At 43.4% G+C, this 17,502-nt stretch overlaps 1 protein-coding gene across 1 annotated transcript in view; it reads left to right on the forward strand.

Moving 5' to 3' along the window:
• The window catches only part of PRIMA1 (proline rich membrane anchor 1), a gene marked incomplete at both ends in the record, with an annotated part of 49,536 nt that overhangs the window by 12,952 nt on the left and 19,082 nt on the right, over positions 1–17,502 (forward strand). Inside the window, one exon of the mRNA XM_080345964.1 lies at positions 16,874–17,003. Within this exon, the coding sequence (XP_080202090.1) occupies positions 16,874–17,003 (130 nt within the window). The remainder of the gene's footprint in view (positions 1–16,873; positions 17,004–17,502) is intronic.

A 17,502-nucleotide genomic window follows, 5' to 3' on the forward strand; every position in this document is an offset into this window, starting at 1 on the left:
GCAATAAAAATTAGAAGTCCTCACCTCCCAGTCAAAATGAGTAGATTATTTAGGGTGAGGAGATTTCTTAAGCAGCAATCGAATTTGAAGTTTGAAATAGTTGAAACATCTGGGATGTTGTATTACAGCTGAAGAGCTGGATTAGTGACTAGAAAGCAGGTAAGACTGAAAAGGTTCATACTAATACTTTCTTTATAGGATTCTACAATCACTTTGTGCACCTAACATCTCCTCATATTGGGCTGTTGTAAGCTGTCTTTGTAAAACGCTGGTTATAATAGACTGTCAATCACAGCTTCAATTTTTTTCCCAATTCAGAGTATTTCACCACAATAAATTCTGAAATGTATTGTCAAGTCTAATTTTTTGTTTAGGCAAGTGCTGAATCTTCTCCCTGCTTTGGGCCCTTGCAGATTTGTTTTGAATTTTTCATGCAGTCATAAATCCATATTATGGAAAAATCCACTCTCTTGAAAATTCCCTAGTTCATATGTTTTGAAGTATTTAAAAGTAAGCACCTCGGGCCAGATTTTGCAGTGCAGGAATCAGTGCGAGTTCCTTTATCTATAGATTAAAAGCATTGTCTAATTTTGAAAACAGAAGCATCAGATATTAAACTGATTCTGCAGTATAACAGTCGTTTCTACTCTGGGATTCATACTCCAACAGCTTGGGTTTATTTTTTTTAAGCAAAAGGAGTTGGCTACGCTGAAGACATTAATTCCCCGTGTGGATGGCAGTCCATTTGTACGTGCCTGCCATTTCACTGATTAAGAAGATAACAAATCTTCAGTGAAGTTACTGATGAGTCAGAGGCTGCTGATTTACAAGTAATTGTAGGTTCCCCTGCCCATGGCAGAAGGAGTTGTGCCTCATCTCGACAAGTCAGAAGTAAACTCTTAATTGGCACAAGCTGTTCTTGGCAGGGAGGGCTAAGCAGCTGACCTTGGTAAAGCAGACCCACAGAAATGTATGTTCTTGTAATGGTTTTGTGCATCTTTGTCGTAAACATGATATAAAAGTGTTGCGTTGCTTGTGTAATTGCATCTAACGGGTTATTTTAAGTTGATGTAGCAGATCGAGGAAGCAGCAGTGTGGAGTTTTGGAATGTTATCCTAAAGTGAGTAGTCTGTAGTGTCCAGTAGTATAGTACAAACATAGGTTAATGACTGATGCCACTGCCAAAAACTGACATTAATAATTATGAAAGTTAATTTGACAATTCTGCTAGTAAATCATATCACATTGTAACCATATATATGTGTATATATATCAAATTGTGAATTACTAATTGTTATTAGAATTAATTGGTTTATAATTTTGAAGTGTCTTTTAAACGGAGTTGATATTTAATCAGCTTATTTGTTAGAAATATTTTATACAAATATCTGTTCCTTGACAAATGCTGCTGTTTAAACTGGACTTTTACCTATGGAACAGATTCTATTGAATCATCCCTGGACATTTTCTTCTCCTTTTGAAAGCAGTGCATAATCTTATTTCATAGCCCCTATCAAAGGAAATGACCACCAGTGGAGCAAAGGGAGGGTCAGGTTTAACACTTGGTTTGATTTGGCAAGCTGCAGGGGGACTCTGCCTCAGAGTTGTTTGGTATCCTTCTGCAGCGCTGGCTGCCTACAGCTGTAGGCTTCTGGAGATAATGATTGTGAGCAGCATCTCTGTAAGAGTTCTCCTACCTATGCAGGTCCAGACTGCTATGCAAAGCCTGAGGAAAGTGCAGATAGCAACTAGTAACCAATTTGCTTGCTTTTGTGACTGTAAGGTAGCCTGTGTCTTTTAGCTTTCAGAGAGTTACAAATGTGCTCTGAGTGGTGATTGAGGACTTCATGTTGGGCATTTGGCATGGTGAAACAACTCAATATGTTAATGTGATGTAATTGCCATTTTAAGTATTCCAGATTTTATGAACACTGCATAAAAATTATCAGTTGATAAATATAATTTTATTTTTATTAGGATTAAATTTATCTCTGGTTTGGAAGGTATTTCACAGTTCCATTTTACTCTGGGTGGGTCCTCAATTTTATTTCCCTTAAGTTGGACCTAAATATAATTCGGAAAAGGAACTTGAGTGCACTAGGTATGGGAATTAATAATTGGTCTCCTCAGGGACATTTTTAAGTGATAGCTGTAGCCCTCACTTCCAGCAATAACTGAGCCACTGAAGTCATACGAGGAATAAACTACATAACATCAAACAGGAGGATCATGTTTGTATAGATGCTGTACACTAACAGAAGGATTTGCTATATAGTCAGCCTGCTGTTCCCTAAAACTCAGCCATAGCCATATGACTTGCAATATGTCTTTCTTCATAAAGTGAGCTCTTTAAAGCCATCTGTACTTACCAATCTAAAGTATTTGTCTATTGTAGTCACTCTCTCCATAGAGCATCTGAATGCCCAACAGGCAAACCATTAATTTTTCAGAGGCAGACACAAACTAGTGCCTTAGAAACTCTTGCTACTAATACATTGGGAAAATATCCCAAGTATTTCCAAGTCTTCCACAATCTATGTTAGGAAATTCAGCTTGCAGTTGGCTGAAGCTGGTTTTGTTTCTGCCTTCCCTGAAGGCACTAATTTTGAGAAGGTTCCAACTCAAAGCTGTGAGGCTTGTCCAATGTTTGCTATTATATAGAGGTTCCTGAGCTCTTTTAAAAGCTGCTAAGGATCTAAGAGATGATATCTTAATCATACCAGTAGCACTGAATTTTACTCACATTTCATAGTCAGTCACTTTGATGGCACCACTCATGGGGATACCATTCAGCCTGAATAAGTTGTGTGGATCTGGACCTTAATTCCATCTATAGATAGAATATTATAACAAGAAAATATCGTCTTTCTGTGGCATTGAACCTGCCAGCCCTGAGGTGTCTTAACAATCATTTACTGGTGAAAGACTGGTCATCAATTTAGGAGCTTAGACTTCCAAAATCACATTTCAGCTGTTTGAATTTCAGCTTATATCATCCCTCCTTTGAAGACGTGTTCACTGCAAGAGCTAAAAGATGGATAAGCTTTCAGAAGACTTGATGCTGATGTACTGTGACTCCTGCAAAGGAGGCATCTTGCCCACCCTGTGAGGAGCAGTGAAAACAGAGTCCAGGTGCTGCTTCTTCCTCTACCACTGACCTGCTGGATGATCCTGAGAGATTCGACTCCCCTATGAGCCCCTCAGAGTTATCATATCTGAAACTGAGATATTTTTCCATCTCTGTAAACTTTGTTTTTGAGACCAGTGGATGTCAAGCACAGAAGATTATTATTATTTTTGGTCTCAAAATTGAACAGTAATTGTTACAGAATTGATCAGCTATGTCCTGTCCTACCACCCATCGAAGAGGAGGCTGCACCAACACACAGCAAGAAAGACAAGGCGTTCACCATGCCAGGTGCAAAAGGCAGAGCCTATGGCCACATTGTCACCGCATGGTAATGTGAGAAAGGAGGCAGCCTGAGGGGCTGGACAAGAACCCATGGTGCAAAACCATGTCTTATATATCATGTCTTATTTCTTCCTCTGTCAATGACGTTACAACAAAACCTTGACAAGGGAGTGTATATCAGCAGATACGGGAATTAAGAGCCTGGGAGGGCTATCACTATATGTACTTACAGTGTCCATATGGGTGCCACTAGCACAGTACCTTAACGGGCTCCGCTGTACCTGCCTTCACAGTGCCTGCTGGGGCAGGGGTTTCATCCAAGGGTGCCTGAGGCTCAGTAGAAGCAAGGGCTAGCTTTTTAAGGGCTTTAATCACCTGAAAACGCAGATAGGTGCTGAATGAGCTTTCCAAACCACTGAACTCACAGCAACTGCCCTAAGCCATGGCCTACTCCACTTTATTTTGGAGAGGACAGATGCTTTCTGTGTGCTGTTTACTAAGCGCTTCCTCACTGCTGACCTGGAGGCAAATTTTCTACGCACGTCTTTGCTCCTTGGCAGTCACTTCTTCATGAGATGCCCTCTGCAACTGCAGCAACTGCAGCCCTGTGCAGGAGCCTGTCCCTCCCTGAAATACCTGGTAGCTGATGATGAGCCCATCTTCTGCCCTAAAACAGCCTCTGAAACAGCCTGAAAACAAGTCAGCTTGACTGGGGGAGACAACTATCTCTTCATACCTGCCTTACTGTGGTGGATCTGGGAGGTGATATTGGCTATGTGATGGAGGAGAAAAGCTCTGTGGGAAAATGCATCTCCTGTTGCCAGTGAGTTCCAATTTGGAAGTGACTTTTTACTTCTTTCACTGGTGCACACTTTTGTCTGATGTCAAATGCCTCAGGGCCCAGTGCCATAAGCCTGCACGCAAAGGTAGCCCTTTTTCCAACAAGCTTGAAGAAGTCTCCACGTATTCGATTCATAGCAGCAAACCTCTTCCTGCGCATGTTGCTCACACGTGTACTGAGCTCTGTGGGCCTCAGCGGGCAGTGGGCTCACCACAGCAAACACCAATGCAGAAGCTTCTGATTTTTTTTAACCTTGTTATGAGACACAAAGAGGAAGCCAGAGCCTCACACTGCAGGGTGGCCTACAGGCTCCTTGCACAAGCAGCCACGGGACAGGCATATCTAAGGCATGTTGGCAGGGGACGAGCACCTTGGTTTGCAAGGCTTATTACAGCCTATTGCAGGTGTTGAGCTCATCCTTAAAACGTGTTGGGTGTTCACTCACCTCTGTGTATCATACTTGTTTTTAGATCCTCTCTAGGAAGTCTGTGGCGGCCAAGGCAGTATGGGGGAGGGATTGTGCATGTGAACATGCTTATTGAATACTGATGGAAATATGTTAATATGCTTTCTGGTATCAGAGCGCCTAAATGGCAAAGACAGACTTAGCACAAAGATTCGGTATTTTCAGGCCTCTTTTCTCCAGGACGCTCTTTTCACTGCTGTAACGTGACAAGGTGCCACAGTTTGCTGGGGCAAGCAGATGATCCTCAGCACTGATTTTTCTCTGCTGAAGAATAGCCTATGCTCTCTGTGCACATCACTCGCTGCTGGAGAGCCAGACTGTGTTTGTGCAATGAAGTGCATGGTACCGTGCTGGCGCGTCTCTGTGCCTCTCAGTGCTGCCTCTGTTAAAAAGAACTGAGAATTACTGTCCCCAGGTCAGTGCTGTGCTGCTGTTGTTCTGTTGTAGACCATGGCCTCGCTGCTGTGTTTGCTTGAATAGGTAGTTGACAGGAAGGTCAGGGAAATAATAGCTGGTTCTTGTGGAAATATGGAAGAAGTACTTACAAATTTACCTATTTACCCTAGTAGAGAATTGGGAAAGGAGTAACAGCAGTGCTGATGTGTAGCCTTGTGTTGGACTTTTTGTCCCTACATCTTGCAGCAGTTTGGAAAGCTGGGACTACTGTCTCCATCCTGGAGGAGAATCAGAGGCTGGGGGTGAAGATCTTTCCAAGTCAGCCAAGGAGAAAGGGAGAGAGCTGCAGCTGGAACCCACATCCTGAGAGGAATTTCTGTTCACCACCTGCTATGACACTCTGCCTGAAGAGAGGTTAAAGGCTATATCATAAAACTCAGAAGATTAAACTTAAGCTTGTATCTACATTCAGGCATGCAAGTTAAAGCATCCTGGCTCTCTGAGTGCTCAGAACTTCTGGAAATCAGGTCACCTTCTAAAATAAATTCCAGGGTTTTAATTTAACAGCAAATTTTCAGGAAGTTGTGACCTGTTTCTTAAAGGCACCAGATATGCACTAATAGGACTGATGACTCTTGTGTTTTGGACAACAGGCCACCAAGTACACCAGGGTTCACCTAAGTGATGGCTCTGATGGGGAAGCAGTGCTTAGGAATATCTGGGGTTATCACTAGGACTGTCTTGGTGCTGCCCAGCCTGGCACTGATCCAGATTGCAGAGAGCAGGGAAATGTGATGGTGCCCACAAGGCTCTCCAGAATGACCACATTGCTGTGAGGAGGAGGAGGCTGCTTTGCAAGGCACAGGCTTCAGTTCACATTTGCTCGGGACAGAAACCAATAGCGTGTGATTTAATCAGGGTAAAAACAATTCTGTCCTTTTTGCTGAGGGAGAATCAGATGGCAAGGGAGAAACAGCATCTCATCGGGAGACTGCTGGTTAGAAAAACATGTGACAAAGTCAGATCAGAGGGCAGTGGCTGACGTGAGCATCCATTGTAAAGATAAATGCCAGAGCTGAGTGTTAACACAGAAGCTAGCTATGATGTAATCTCCTTAAAAGCCTTTTTTCCACAAGGCCTTTAAATACCCCTGCTTCTCCAGATCATGCTTTAGAGAACAGGCTCTCCTTCCGTGCTCACTAACCCCTCTCTCCTCCAAAAGACCTTGGCAGCTGAAACCGTGTTTTGCTCCTATTTGTGGGATTGAACCTCAGTTCTGGTGGGTCCCATCAGTTTCACAGAGAACCTAATAGGATTAAGGCTGGCAGATCTGGCCCTTAGACTGCCAGTTGTTTGGAGCACAGACTTTCCCTCCCTATTTGTTCTGATAGTTCTTTGACTGCTCTGCTGTCTTCATCATCATCCTTCCATAATCACGTAGGACTCTGAACTGAAATACTCGTCTTCCTCTGCAGCCGTGCCAGAACCGATACAAGTTATCCTACAAGCTTAGCACCAGCCTTCCTGGGCACCTTATGGGATCCCACCTTGTTTCTGTCTGTAGGTCTCGGCCGCACAGAGCTCCCGGGCACGGCGTCAGCATGCCGGCTTGGGGCAGAGATCTGGCGCCTGCCTGGGAAGGCAGTTTGCTATTTCCACCCCTGTAAATGTTTTGATGGCCAAATCCAGTGTTTGCATCTACTCCCAAGGAGAAGGCAATGCGATCCAGCGGGTAGGACTGGCCTGGAGTCAAAAGATATTTTGTTTCCTGGCTTTTTCACTGAGCTGCCACAAGACGCTTCTTCACAATGTGCTTCGCTTATGTCTGGGTGACCGATACTTTCATCTGGTATTATTTTTATTTTGGTCCATTTTCTAAAGGACTCTCAGATCTGCCAGGGAAAAGCAGCCACATAAGACCTACCAAGACAGCACAGCCACATGGGGATTTAGTGAGATCCACTGCAAAGCCCAGACCTGAATGTGTGCAGGTTCAATAACCTCTAAAACTTTAATCTTAAGCACCACACTTAAAACTCCCCCACCCAGCTCCTCTAGCTCCTCTCTTTACTGACTGTATCCAGGCTCACTTTTTTCACCTGCAGTTCCAATCCTATTTCTTGCAATGACCCATGTACTCCTCTGTCACCCATGACCTTCAGAAAACTCCTGCAGAACTCCCCCTTTCCTCCACTGCCGGCAAACTCCTTTCTCCAAAACTAAGCACAAACCTGAGCATGTTTCTTGTTTGAAGAGGGAAATATTTTTAGAAAGGGGGAGAGAACTAAGGAGAGAGGGTAACTGAGAGTTTAGAATAACAGTATCTAAAGTGTAAAAGCTGCGGGGGAGGGATTTTCTCCAGCATCAACCCACACATGTTTTTATTATAGCAGAAGTTCCTGCTGCGTAGTGATTGCAGTATCCCCCTTAAAAATGTAGTAGGAACACATGCATGGAGCAGCTGCATGATATAAACTTGTCTGCAACATAATGTGATAAACAGAAGTATCATCTACTACAGGAATAGCTAATTTCCACCAGTATTATTTAACCTAGCTCATCCAGGGAGGCAGTAAATCAGGACACACTTTCTGCTGAGCACATCACTAATTATTGCCTGGTAGTGGTTGTTTACCTGACTAGCTCAGAGCACTCTGGAAATCGCCCTAAGTTTACAAGCAACAGGAAGAGTACGGTTCTATGAGGACATAAAAAAAAATGAAAGAAAATTGACATAGATTTCTTTTTTTCAGATAAAAATTTGCTCCAAATTTAGCTGGTTCTTATTTTCTTTAATCTGATCTATTGCACCTCATGTACAGTTACAGCCATGCTCTGGAGGTGAGGGTGGTGGAATAAGGTATTGCTGATCTAAAGCAGTTTCTTGGTCTTTCCTTTCTGGGTAGCATTTTCCTCCTGTGCCTGTTCTCTGTGGTAGGATCTTAGGGCACGGGTCCAGCAGAGCAGTTTTCTGGGTCACCCCTCTTTGGTGACTGAGATAATCCAAATCCTTTCCATTATGTTCAGATTTACTGGAGATGACCTTGCCTCAAATGGACTTCATTTGTTATTGAAACTGTCGTCCACTCCTGCTTTATGTTCCTGCTGCATTGGCCTGGTCTCTCAGGTTAATGATGGCTGCTAATAAATCTGGCATTCTGTGCTGCCCATCCTGCAGCCTTTTTCCCCCGTTTCACTAAGCAGGTAATAGTGTGTCCATCACTTAGAGCATAACAGCCTGGGGAAGCTTATATTGTATCATATTTGCTGGATTTAATCCACTCAACACTGCCTGAGTGTTTGGAATTCTCCTTTAGAACTTGCTTTGTTTCTGCTTCTCAGGGGGAGGCAAGGGCGAAGCAGCAGCTGGGCTGGGGCCACATCCCAGCTGTTGTGCCCAGAAACTGCAATGCCAAAGCACCTCTATGGGTTGCTCATAGCCACATCCAACCTTGGCCTCAAACATTTCCAAGGATGTGGCATCCATGACTTCTCTGGGCAAATATATGCAAGCGTAGGGCAGTGCATGTGATGCTGCCCTGCTAGGCAGTCTGCTCCCAGTATTTCTTCTATGTAATTTCATATCTCCCAGGGGGCTGAGACTGTAGATGCCATTGGGGTGCCAGGAAGGGAGCAGTCCCTACCCAAAGCCCTCTGGCCAATAGCTAGACAAGTTTGATTATGGCCATGGCTTACCATGAGGCAAAGCATTTGCCATATTGCAGTTGTGGCCAAATCCAATTTATCTTTCTTCAAGGTTTAACTGCGTGTACATGCCACTGGCAATGGTGTGTGGTGCCGCCACCAGCTTGTGGTTGAGGCTGGACCTGCTCAGGCTCCTCCTGTCTTGCATCCACCATAGCTGAAATTCGGGAATGCCTCTGCCTTCCCCTCCCTGAGCCTGCTCACAGCCTTTGCTCTGCCTTTGCTGTGCAGTCTGGAGGCAGAGGAAGATTATGGCCACTTGCAGGCTGTCTCCGAGGCTGTGGCTGACCAGTTGGGAAGGGAAACAGACCAAACCCCTAAGGATTTGGCATTTGATGTGATGTGCTCCTGCATCTCTCCTTTAGCAGTTCAAGCATTGCTGGGTATGTTATCTGCGGGCAACAACTGTGAAGGGAGGTTGACGAGGTGATTTTTGGACCTGTCAGGGAGGCAGCGAAGTGCATCCATTCATATCTCATAGCTCCTCTGTCTTCAAAATGGATTATTTCAGATATATACAGGGGTGCCCCAAATGTGAATGTTTGCCTTTACATGTTCAGCCAATGTAAGGAATCTTTAGTGCACTCTCTAGTGGAAAATGGCAACCCTTCCTTCTGTGAGCCCGTCTGTACCTGATCACCAGCCTGAGCATTGCCTTCTGCAGGCAGCTGTGGTTGCAGTGTGGTTGAGCTCAGGTTTCCCTCTGGCCATGTGCAAGCCCAGGGCCTGTGTGTGGAGAAGCCGCTGCATGGTACGAATGCACACATGGCTTTCTGTCCCTATAGGAGGCCCCAAGGGCCCCCATCTCCTCGTCAGCCTCCTCTCCTCCATCCTCCCGGGAAACTTTCCCCTCAAATCCAAGAGTGTCGACAGATCTGGTTTGAAGGGAATGCATACTTTCCCTATTCTTGAAATGCCTTTCAGAGTAACAGCTGAAGTTCTATATTTGTATCAAGGTCTAGCAGTACCACTAACTTCATTGGAAGGCTCTTTCGAAGGATTTGTTTCTCACGTGCCAGCTGCCTCTTGCTGTTAGCAGCTCTGCATATGCACAGCATGCTCCTACCATGTGGATTATCCAAACACATCCGTAGTGGTTCCTACATGATGAATGAAATATAGAGAGCAAACAGGGGAAGCTTGCGCTGACACCGACTCACAGATCTCTCCACATCACCCCAGGTTGAGTAACAAAACTTGTACCTGGAGAGCCCACAGCCACCAGGGCTCTGGGGACCCAGCTCCTGACCTTTGGTGAAATTCAGAGCAGCACTTGTGAGTGTCATCAAGGTCCTCAGCTGGTGCCAGTCTCACAGCTGGGTGAACTTCTACTAGTTTACATCACTTGAGCTCTTGGCCCTTTGTATCAGCTGCCCAAGACTTCATTCTGATGTACAATTAAGGTAATCAGCACTAAGCTAATCAGCACTTACTTTGGGGTGAATTTACACTATTGGGTTGGAGTAAAGGGCCTTATGTGAAAGTAGACAAGAGATCTCAGGCTCAGCATTGAAATCAGCTTTCTCAAAAAAGATGTGGGCATGTGATGGAGACTCTCCTTGTTTCTCATCTTTTATACAACACAATGCTTACATAGTAAGTGTCCAAGCCTTGGTGTCTGTGTGTGTGTGTGTGTGTAACTGCTCCTTTGCAGAATTTCTCCTCCCAGAACCCAAGTTATTTCATGTTAATCAGGAGATTCACTGAATGCCTCTATTCCACAGGGGGCTGGGTGAGACACCTTGTTTTGAAGAGACTCAAGCTGCAACAGATTCAAAATCCCTCTCCAAATTTAACTGGGCGTGTCCTATGAGTCTTTTCATATATCTTGACATCTGAAATCACATCTAAACTTCTCCACATTTTCTGGGCTTGTTCCTGCATCACAGTGTGATGTAGGAAGCAGTGTAGGAAGCAGTGGCTTCTCTTTCTTGTAAATGGACATGCTAATGTGCAAATCATGTGAATATATCAAAATAATAAGGCAAATAAGAGTGATGAGACTGGAACCCCAAACCCTGCCTTAGCCAGCAGATCAACAAGTCTCTAAACTATGCGACATACATAGAGGTTGCCGGAAACACATTGCCTGCATCTCCAATTCCTTTTAAGTTCCAGCCAAGGCTGATAAGACACTTGAGGCTCTTGGAATACGAGTCTGCCTTCAAAATAAAATCCAATCTCGCTTCCTAGCATGCTAATTAAAAGTGCATGGCTGATTCAGGCAGCCCTACAATAGCAAGAGGAGTGCTGCAGGCATAGAGATGTCAGGGTTTAGCCTGTTGTGAGTATACAATATTAAAAATGGGCAGATGTCTCATAAAGATGATTACGCCAGCACTCTTGACCTTTCTGCAAGAACAGGAATAAAAGCAGGAGGAAAAACAATAATCAGTTTTGATTTATCTTGAAAGCGCTCTTCCTTTTTTAGGCATGAAGCTGCTGTTGTTGTAGAGAGGTGAGAGGGGTCACTGTCACCCTTCCACGTCACATCGGTGCACATTCACTAGCTGCTTGGGACCAAGCCTGTAAGCAGATCGACACACTCAGACCTCAGACAGTGACACCTCCCCTGGGATTGCACATGGGACCGTGGGTCACTGCCTCCCTGAGATATTTTCCAGCTCAGCCGTGTCTTTGGTTTCATTTTATTCTGTTTTGTTCTGGTTTGTTTTGTTTTGCTTTGCTGGGCTGGCTGATGGGCCGGAGCTGGTGGAGGGGGATGCCCTGATGCAGGTTCCCTGCCTCAGCATCACTGCTAGGGGCTGTGCAGTGGCACCGCTCAGCCCAGCCTTGCCCCTGCGACAGAGCCTGACCCTCTCCTGATAGACTTGGTGGTGTTGGTTTCTAATGTCCCGGCATTCCTATGCAAAGGGCAATTCGCCTTCAACCCCTATTGCAATGGAAAGTAGTAATACTAATAAAAATAAATTACAGGACCACTAGATTTCCAAAATCTGAGCTTTAAAAAGTACAGCCATGACCACTAAAGGTAACATGTGGGTATATCCAAGAATTCTGAGTCCTGTTTCTGTATTCTGTCACAGACAGTACAAGTATGTGTGACTTCCATAACATACACAAAACCATTTAACACTTAATCCAGAAGATTAAAACAGCTTCATCACTGGTTTTTGGTTGGGTAACTCAGGGCAATTTTGAGAATGACCCACTCTGGGTTTTACTAAAAAGAATTTAGAGGCTTCTTTGTGATTTAATGGAAACTTCATTTCCAGTGACACAACCTCTATTTTTGTGCATGCACATTGAGGGAAACCCTCTGTAGCTGAGCTAATCTTTCCTGGTATGCACATTTCTGGCTCGAGCCAAGTGTGCACAGATACCTGCTAACATTAGAACTGGAGCTGTGTCTTTATGCTGAGCCTTCAAACATATTTAGTCAAAAAAAGTGCATGAGATTTTTGTGGTGCTGAAATAGTTTGCAGAATGCCTTTGCTCTAAAAGTACTTTTTCATGAATTTGTTTTCAATAAACTCGATCCATCCACCCGGTGTAGGTCTGAAATGGGTCTGTTTATTCATTGTATTTATTTATGCCTGTTGCTGTTGGGAATACGAGAAGTTCGCCCTCTGAAAGTAAACATAACCAACATTTGTAAGTCATAAATTTTAAGGCCAAGACAAAAAAGGCATTGTGCTCATGTGGACTTCTCAGAGACAGAGCATTTTCTTTACTTAATTCTTATTAGGAGTCCATTCTCTTTAGTTGCATTTAGACTTTGTAAAAAAAAAAAAAAATTAAAAAAAAGAGAGAGAGGTCTACCTTAAAGTAAATTTTTCAGTTAAATATTCCACCAGAGCAGGGAGGCTACTGTAATGGATAATTACCCTTAATTACCCTTAAACACTCTCTTTCTAATATAAATATGCTTAGTCTCCCCTTGTAGTGGAGTACATCCCGGATTCATTTACTGACTCTATCAGTATTCATCACCCTATTTTGGGGGAAGGAGGAAGTCACTGTTAAAAAACACGTTCTCTCAGTAGTGACTTTGTATTTGTAGTTAGATCTTGAGACATACCAGTTCTCTGGCTTTTAACTCGTGTATGTCACACTTACTATAACTTCATAGTTTCAAAACATCATGTGGAATTAAGTTGAATGTCATACTAAAGTCTAAAGTTATCACACCAACACTAATACATCAATGGGTGATTACCAAACCAGTAATCTCAGAAAATACCTAGTTAGTCTGACAAAATGTATTTTCCCAAACCTGTACTGTTAAGTATAAATTATTTACTTTATTACTTTATTAATTGAATGACATCATCTTTATTTTGACAGGATTTCCATCAGGATGACAGACTATTGACTGCTTAGCTCATTCTGCTTATTTTCTTTAAAATGTCATTGCTTTTCTACCACTTTCCACCAACAGTGTGTTCAAGTTGCAGAATTAAATTTTGGGGCTTGGGAGAAAAAGCACATTTGTTTTACACTGTGAAAATGCCTTTCTCCATTCAGCTGATTGTGAAATTAGTGAAGAGCAGCTAGGAATGAATCAAACCAGGAGGTAATCATGCTATGAGCATCTGAAGCTGCTCACATGAGACTGGTGATGGGTGCCAAGGGAGCCAACCCCATGGCCAGGCTGGCCAGCCCTCAGCTCTTGGTAGCCCCGTGGTGATGATGAAGGGACTCCCTGTGCCCAGGGTTGTCCTCCACTCCCCAAATACTCCACTGTGAATGACAGCAGTATGAGGCTTGTAGGAGTATGAGTATGAGCAGTATGAGACAAGGGAAAGGGCACAATTTGGTTCTGAAACTACATGCCTTTTGGGGACTAATAATGGATTTGAAAGAGGTGGTACAAAGAAGAGGGTGACCAGGAAAATGTGTTCTCCTGCATTTTGTCAAAGCTTTCGTAAGACGATGAAACAAGTGGGCATTGTCATAGGTAGTGTGGGACATCTTCTGCTCAGTGTTTTGTATAATATTTTCAGTGTCCCCTTAGAGTAGGGTTTGAGATCCATGTTTTCCCTCCTCCAGAGAGTGCCCAAGAAATACATTGTCATTCCATGCAAAGTGGCACAACTGGAAGAGTGTGCTGCAAGATGTCCTCAACCTCGGATAATTTCTGATCACTGACGGCATGATGCATGCAGGCTCAGCCCCTTCCAGGTGCAGCCTGTTTTTCCTACACTGTGGGCAAGTGAGCTGCGAACTGGGACCCAGGCAGAGGATGGAGAGTTCCCCTGGCCATGGGCTGCCCCAGAGAGCAGCACTGTGAGCCCCAGCCCCAGGGGAGGGAGACGTCAGTGCCTCACAAACATCAAGGGCTCAGTGTGGGACTTACTAAGAGGCACTTCTCTGAGGACATGATCCTTCCCAGGCACCTTGCTGGTTCTTTTGGAAGTTCCCCTCTTGGCTGATTTTCCCAGCTGATGCTCATAGACACGTAACGTGGCAGGCACAGGGAGGCATCTGTGCGGGCCAGGCTTTGGCATCCCATCCACACAAGGGGATTAAAAGCAATTCTGCTCTTTCTCAGAGGATAATCATGAGAAGGAATGCATTAAGGACATAGAAATGTCATAGTAATGAAGGTTATGCGAATACATACTGAGAAAGGCAGAAAATAGCACGCAACCAGGAGCTTATTGGAAAAAGGGGGGACATTACGCAAAACAAGGTTACCTAGCACTGCAGTAATAAGGGGTAGAAATACAAAATAATTTTTAAAGCTGTATAAACCCACCAGCCACTAAGAAACAGATTTTGATAGCTTCCGGTGTAGTTTCCCATGGTTCTTTCTGAGTGCCTGGTCTGGACCAGCAGGGAAGGAAGCTGTGTCAGGTGGATTAGGGATCGCCTCCACATCAGCAATTCGTTTCCTGTCACTGCTAACTTCAGATAGGCTGTCAGGAGTCATACTGACTATTCTGTCCCACCTGTATCTGCTTATTCTCCATGTAAGAATACTTGATAAACCACCAAGGAGCATGTGGTGCAGAGACGTGACAAGCCTTGTTTTTTACCGTCTCTGCCATTTGTCAGTCTCATATGTTGTGCCAAGGAGCAACCCAGTCTCACCATGTCATTTGGCTTTATGAATACTTCGGTTGATCCCGCCTTGGAAGAAGAACAAGGACAAGAAAAAGATGGCCTTACTAACCCCATTTTTTATGATCTCATCACATTTTATGTGGCATCTCCTGATGCATGTTTCTTCTAATTTCACTGCAACCTTTTGTGTTTGTCAGGGCAATACTAGGAGGGCACAGCTGGCCCTGAGGCTGCCTGCTTGCTCCTTCGCGCAAACATCTTTGTCATCCTCTGCTCTGGAATCTTAGAAAATAACAACATGGAAAACTTTCTGAGAATATTAAAAACATGAAAAACATTAGCCTTATCATAACACAATAAATAATTCCATCACCCACTGAAACTGACTTCTGCAGCTGACATAGTAATAAAGTAGAAATCCAGCTGCTGATATAGTCTGGCAGTGAACATATTGTGAAAAGAGGCACCAGAAACCATTAGATTTTCAAATAATTTAGTTTTTCAACTTTATTTTTCTCTCCCATAGAAAAAAATAAAACCAAAACCAAACACAAAAAACCCACCCTCATAGTCAGTATATGTACAATAAATTAAAGGCAATATTTGCTAGACAAGTATGATCAGGGTGATAGCACATGTTGAAGCCTGATGCATGTGAGAAAGATAGGACCTCTTATGTGGCACCAAATGCCGAACTGCCTATAATCTTATCAGCCTGTTGGCTTTATTATTTTGGTTGCTTTTTGCAGTTCTTTACTTAGTCTCTTTCTAAGGTGCTCCTGCAGATTTATCTGAGTGAATGTTGCCAATTTTTCTCTAGATAATGCAATGGGAAAAAAACTCTCAGTAATTGTGTACATCAGGATTTTACATGATGAGTGTTAAACCTAAAAGTATGTAATGTCTCTTCCTAATCAAACACAGGAGGTACAGAAGATATCAGCTCAAAATAAATGATGCATGTGTGATAACGTATTTTAACTTGTGCACCTATTTGCAATACGTATAATAGGCAGTTCAGAATCTAGGATATATCAGATCAAATAATTAGACTCAATAAATAGACTTCTGCTATATTTAATTCTCTCCCCTAGTTAACTGAAAATGTAGATTTAGGCAATCCCATTGACTAATCAAACTTCATTTAGGGTGACGCAGATTCTCACAGAGTCTGTGTGGTTGTGTACACTGAGTTAAGGGTCTCCTCCCCCTCTGCCATTGTCTGTGGCTCACCATCCCTCAGGAGATGTGTCTGCTCAAAACAGGGGAAGAGGTATACAGCCCTGAAGGACAAGATCTAAACCAAATACCACCCATATTACTCTTAATGCGAAATATTGCTTGTTTTGAGTGGTACTTACGTAGACAATTCTAGCCCTAAGTTGAAGAAAAATTTAATAATAATTGCTTTTATTTTCATGTGTTAACATTTCCTAATGTTGACATTTCTTAACTATTGGACATACAATTCATACACAATGTAATGAGAAAGAAGCTTGTCAACTGTAATTGTCTAAAAGCAGTTAATAAATGTAATAGAATTCCTGTTCTTTTAGAACAAACCCACTTTCCTTGCTCCAAGGTTACAAGGATAGCAGCTGCAATACTGATTGGTAGACACTGCTGCAGCTCCCCGATAAACATCCCCTAATGTGGTTTGAAAGCCTACCCTTATCAGTGTAACATCTTTCTCTAAAACTAAATCTGATGCAGCCGGAGATGGCAAATGCAGAGGGAGGAGATGTTTCCCATGGGTAGCAGAGCTGAGCCTTTCTCCTTCACGCTGAGCATGTGGACAGTACTGACACAGAGAAGCTGGTCATCTGGGGACCATGATAAGAAATATGTAGTATTAAACTAGTTGATTGCTTGGGGAAAAAAAAAAGTGACCTAAATGTGAAATATCCTCTTTGCATGTATCTGTGGCCCTGGCGTAGTGCTGTTGCATGGGTGACTGAAGCGTATCTGATTGCACACAGCTTATTTGGGAGAACTCATGTGTTTTTCCACACTCTTGTTACAGCTCCCAAGTCTACCTTTTGTCCCACTGAAGAGACCTGGTGGCCAGGCCTGGTTATTATCATTGCAGTATGCTGCGCCACACTAGTGTTTCTCCTCGTAGTTGTCATCATTTGCTACAAAGCCATAAAAAGGTAAGACTCCAGATACTTTTACTGTGCTTAGGGCAATACAACCCCTCAAAGGTTGTTAACCCAAGACTTGGCTGACACCATGTTATTTTATATGCATCCTAAAGGCAAAACGCATCCTCTAGTCAATGTGTATTTTTATTGGAAAGTCACTGTATGTACCAATTCTTGCCTGTGTCAAGGATGAAGTTTAATGCCCAGCTATGGGCACAAGGAGGAGAAAAACTAGAAATGGGACAGGGCCACAGTGTTCAGATTAATATGAACTCCCCAAAGTCACATTACTGCAGGTTGCTGGAGAACGTCGATAGCTTTGGTCTGGCCAAGTGCACATGTAGGAAACACTGTCCTATCCAGTTCTGGTTGTATTCAAAATTTACATGTGAGACGTGAGATTTCTGGCCCAGGCCCATGACTAATTGTAGCATTTCTTCACCTAAATAATATTCCATATTTTGAGCAGAAAAAGTCAAAATCCATACCTTTCATGAGATACAGCATT

Source organism: Nesoenas mayeri (assembly GCF_963082525.1).
Source record: "Nesoenas mayeri genome assembly, chromosome: 5".
NCBI classification, from domain to species: domain Eukaryota; kingdom Metazoa; phylum Chordata; class Aves; order Columbiformes; family Columbidae; genus Nesoenas; species Nesoenas mayeri.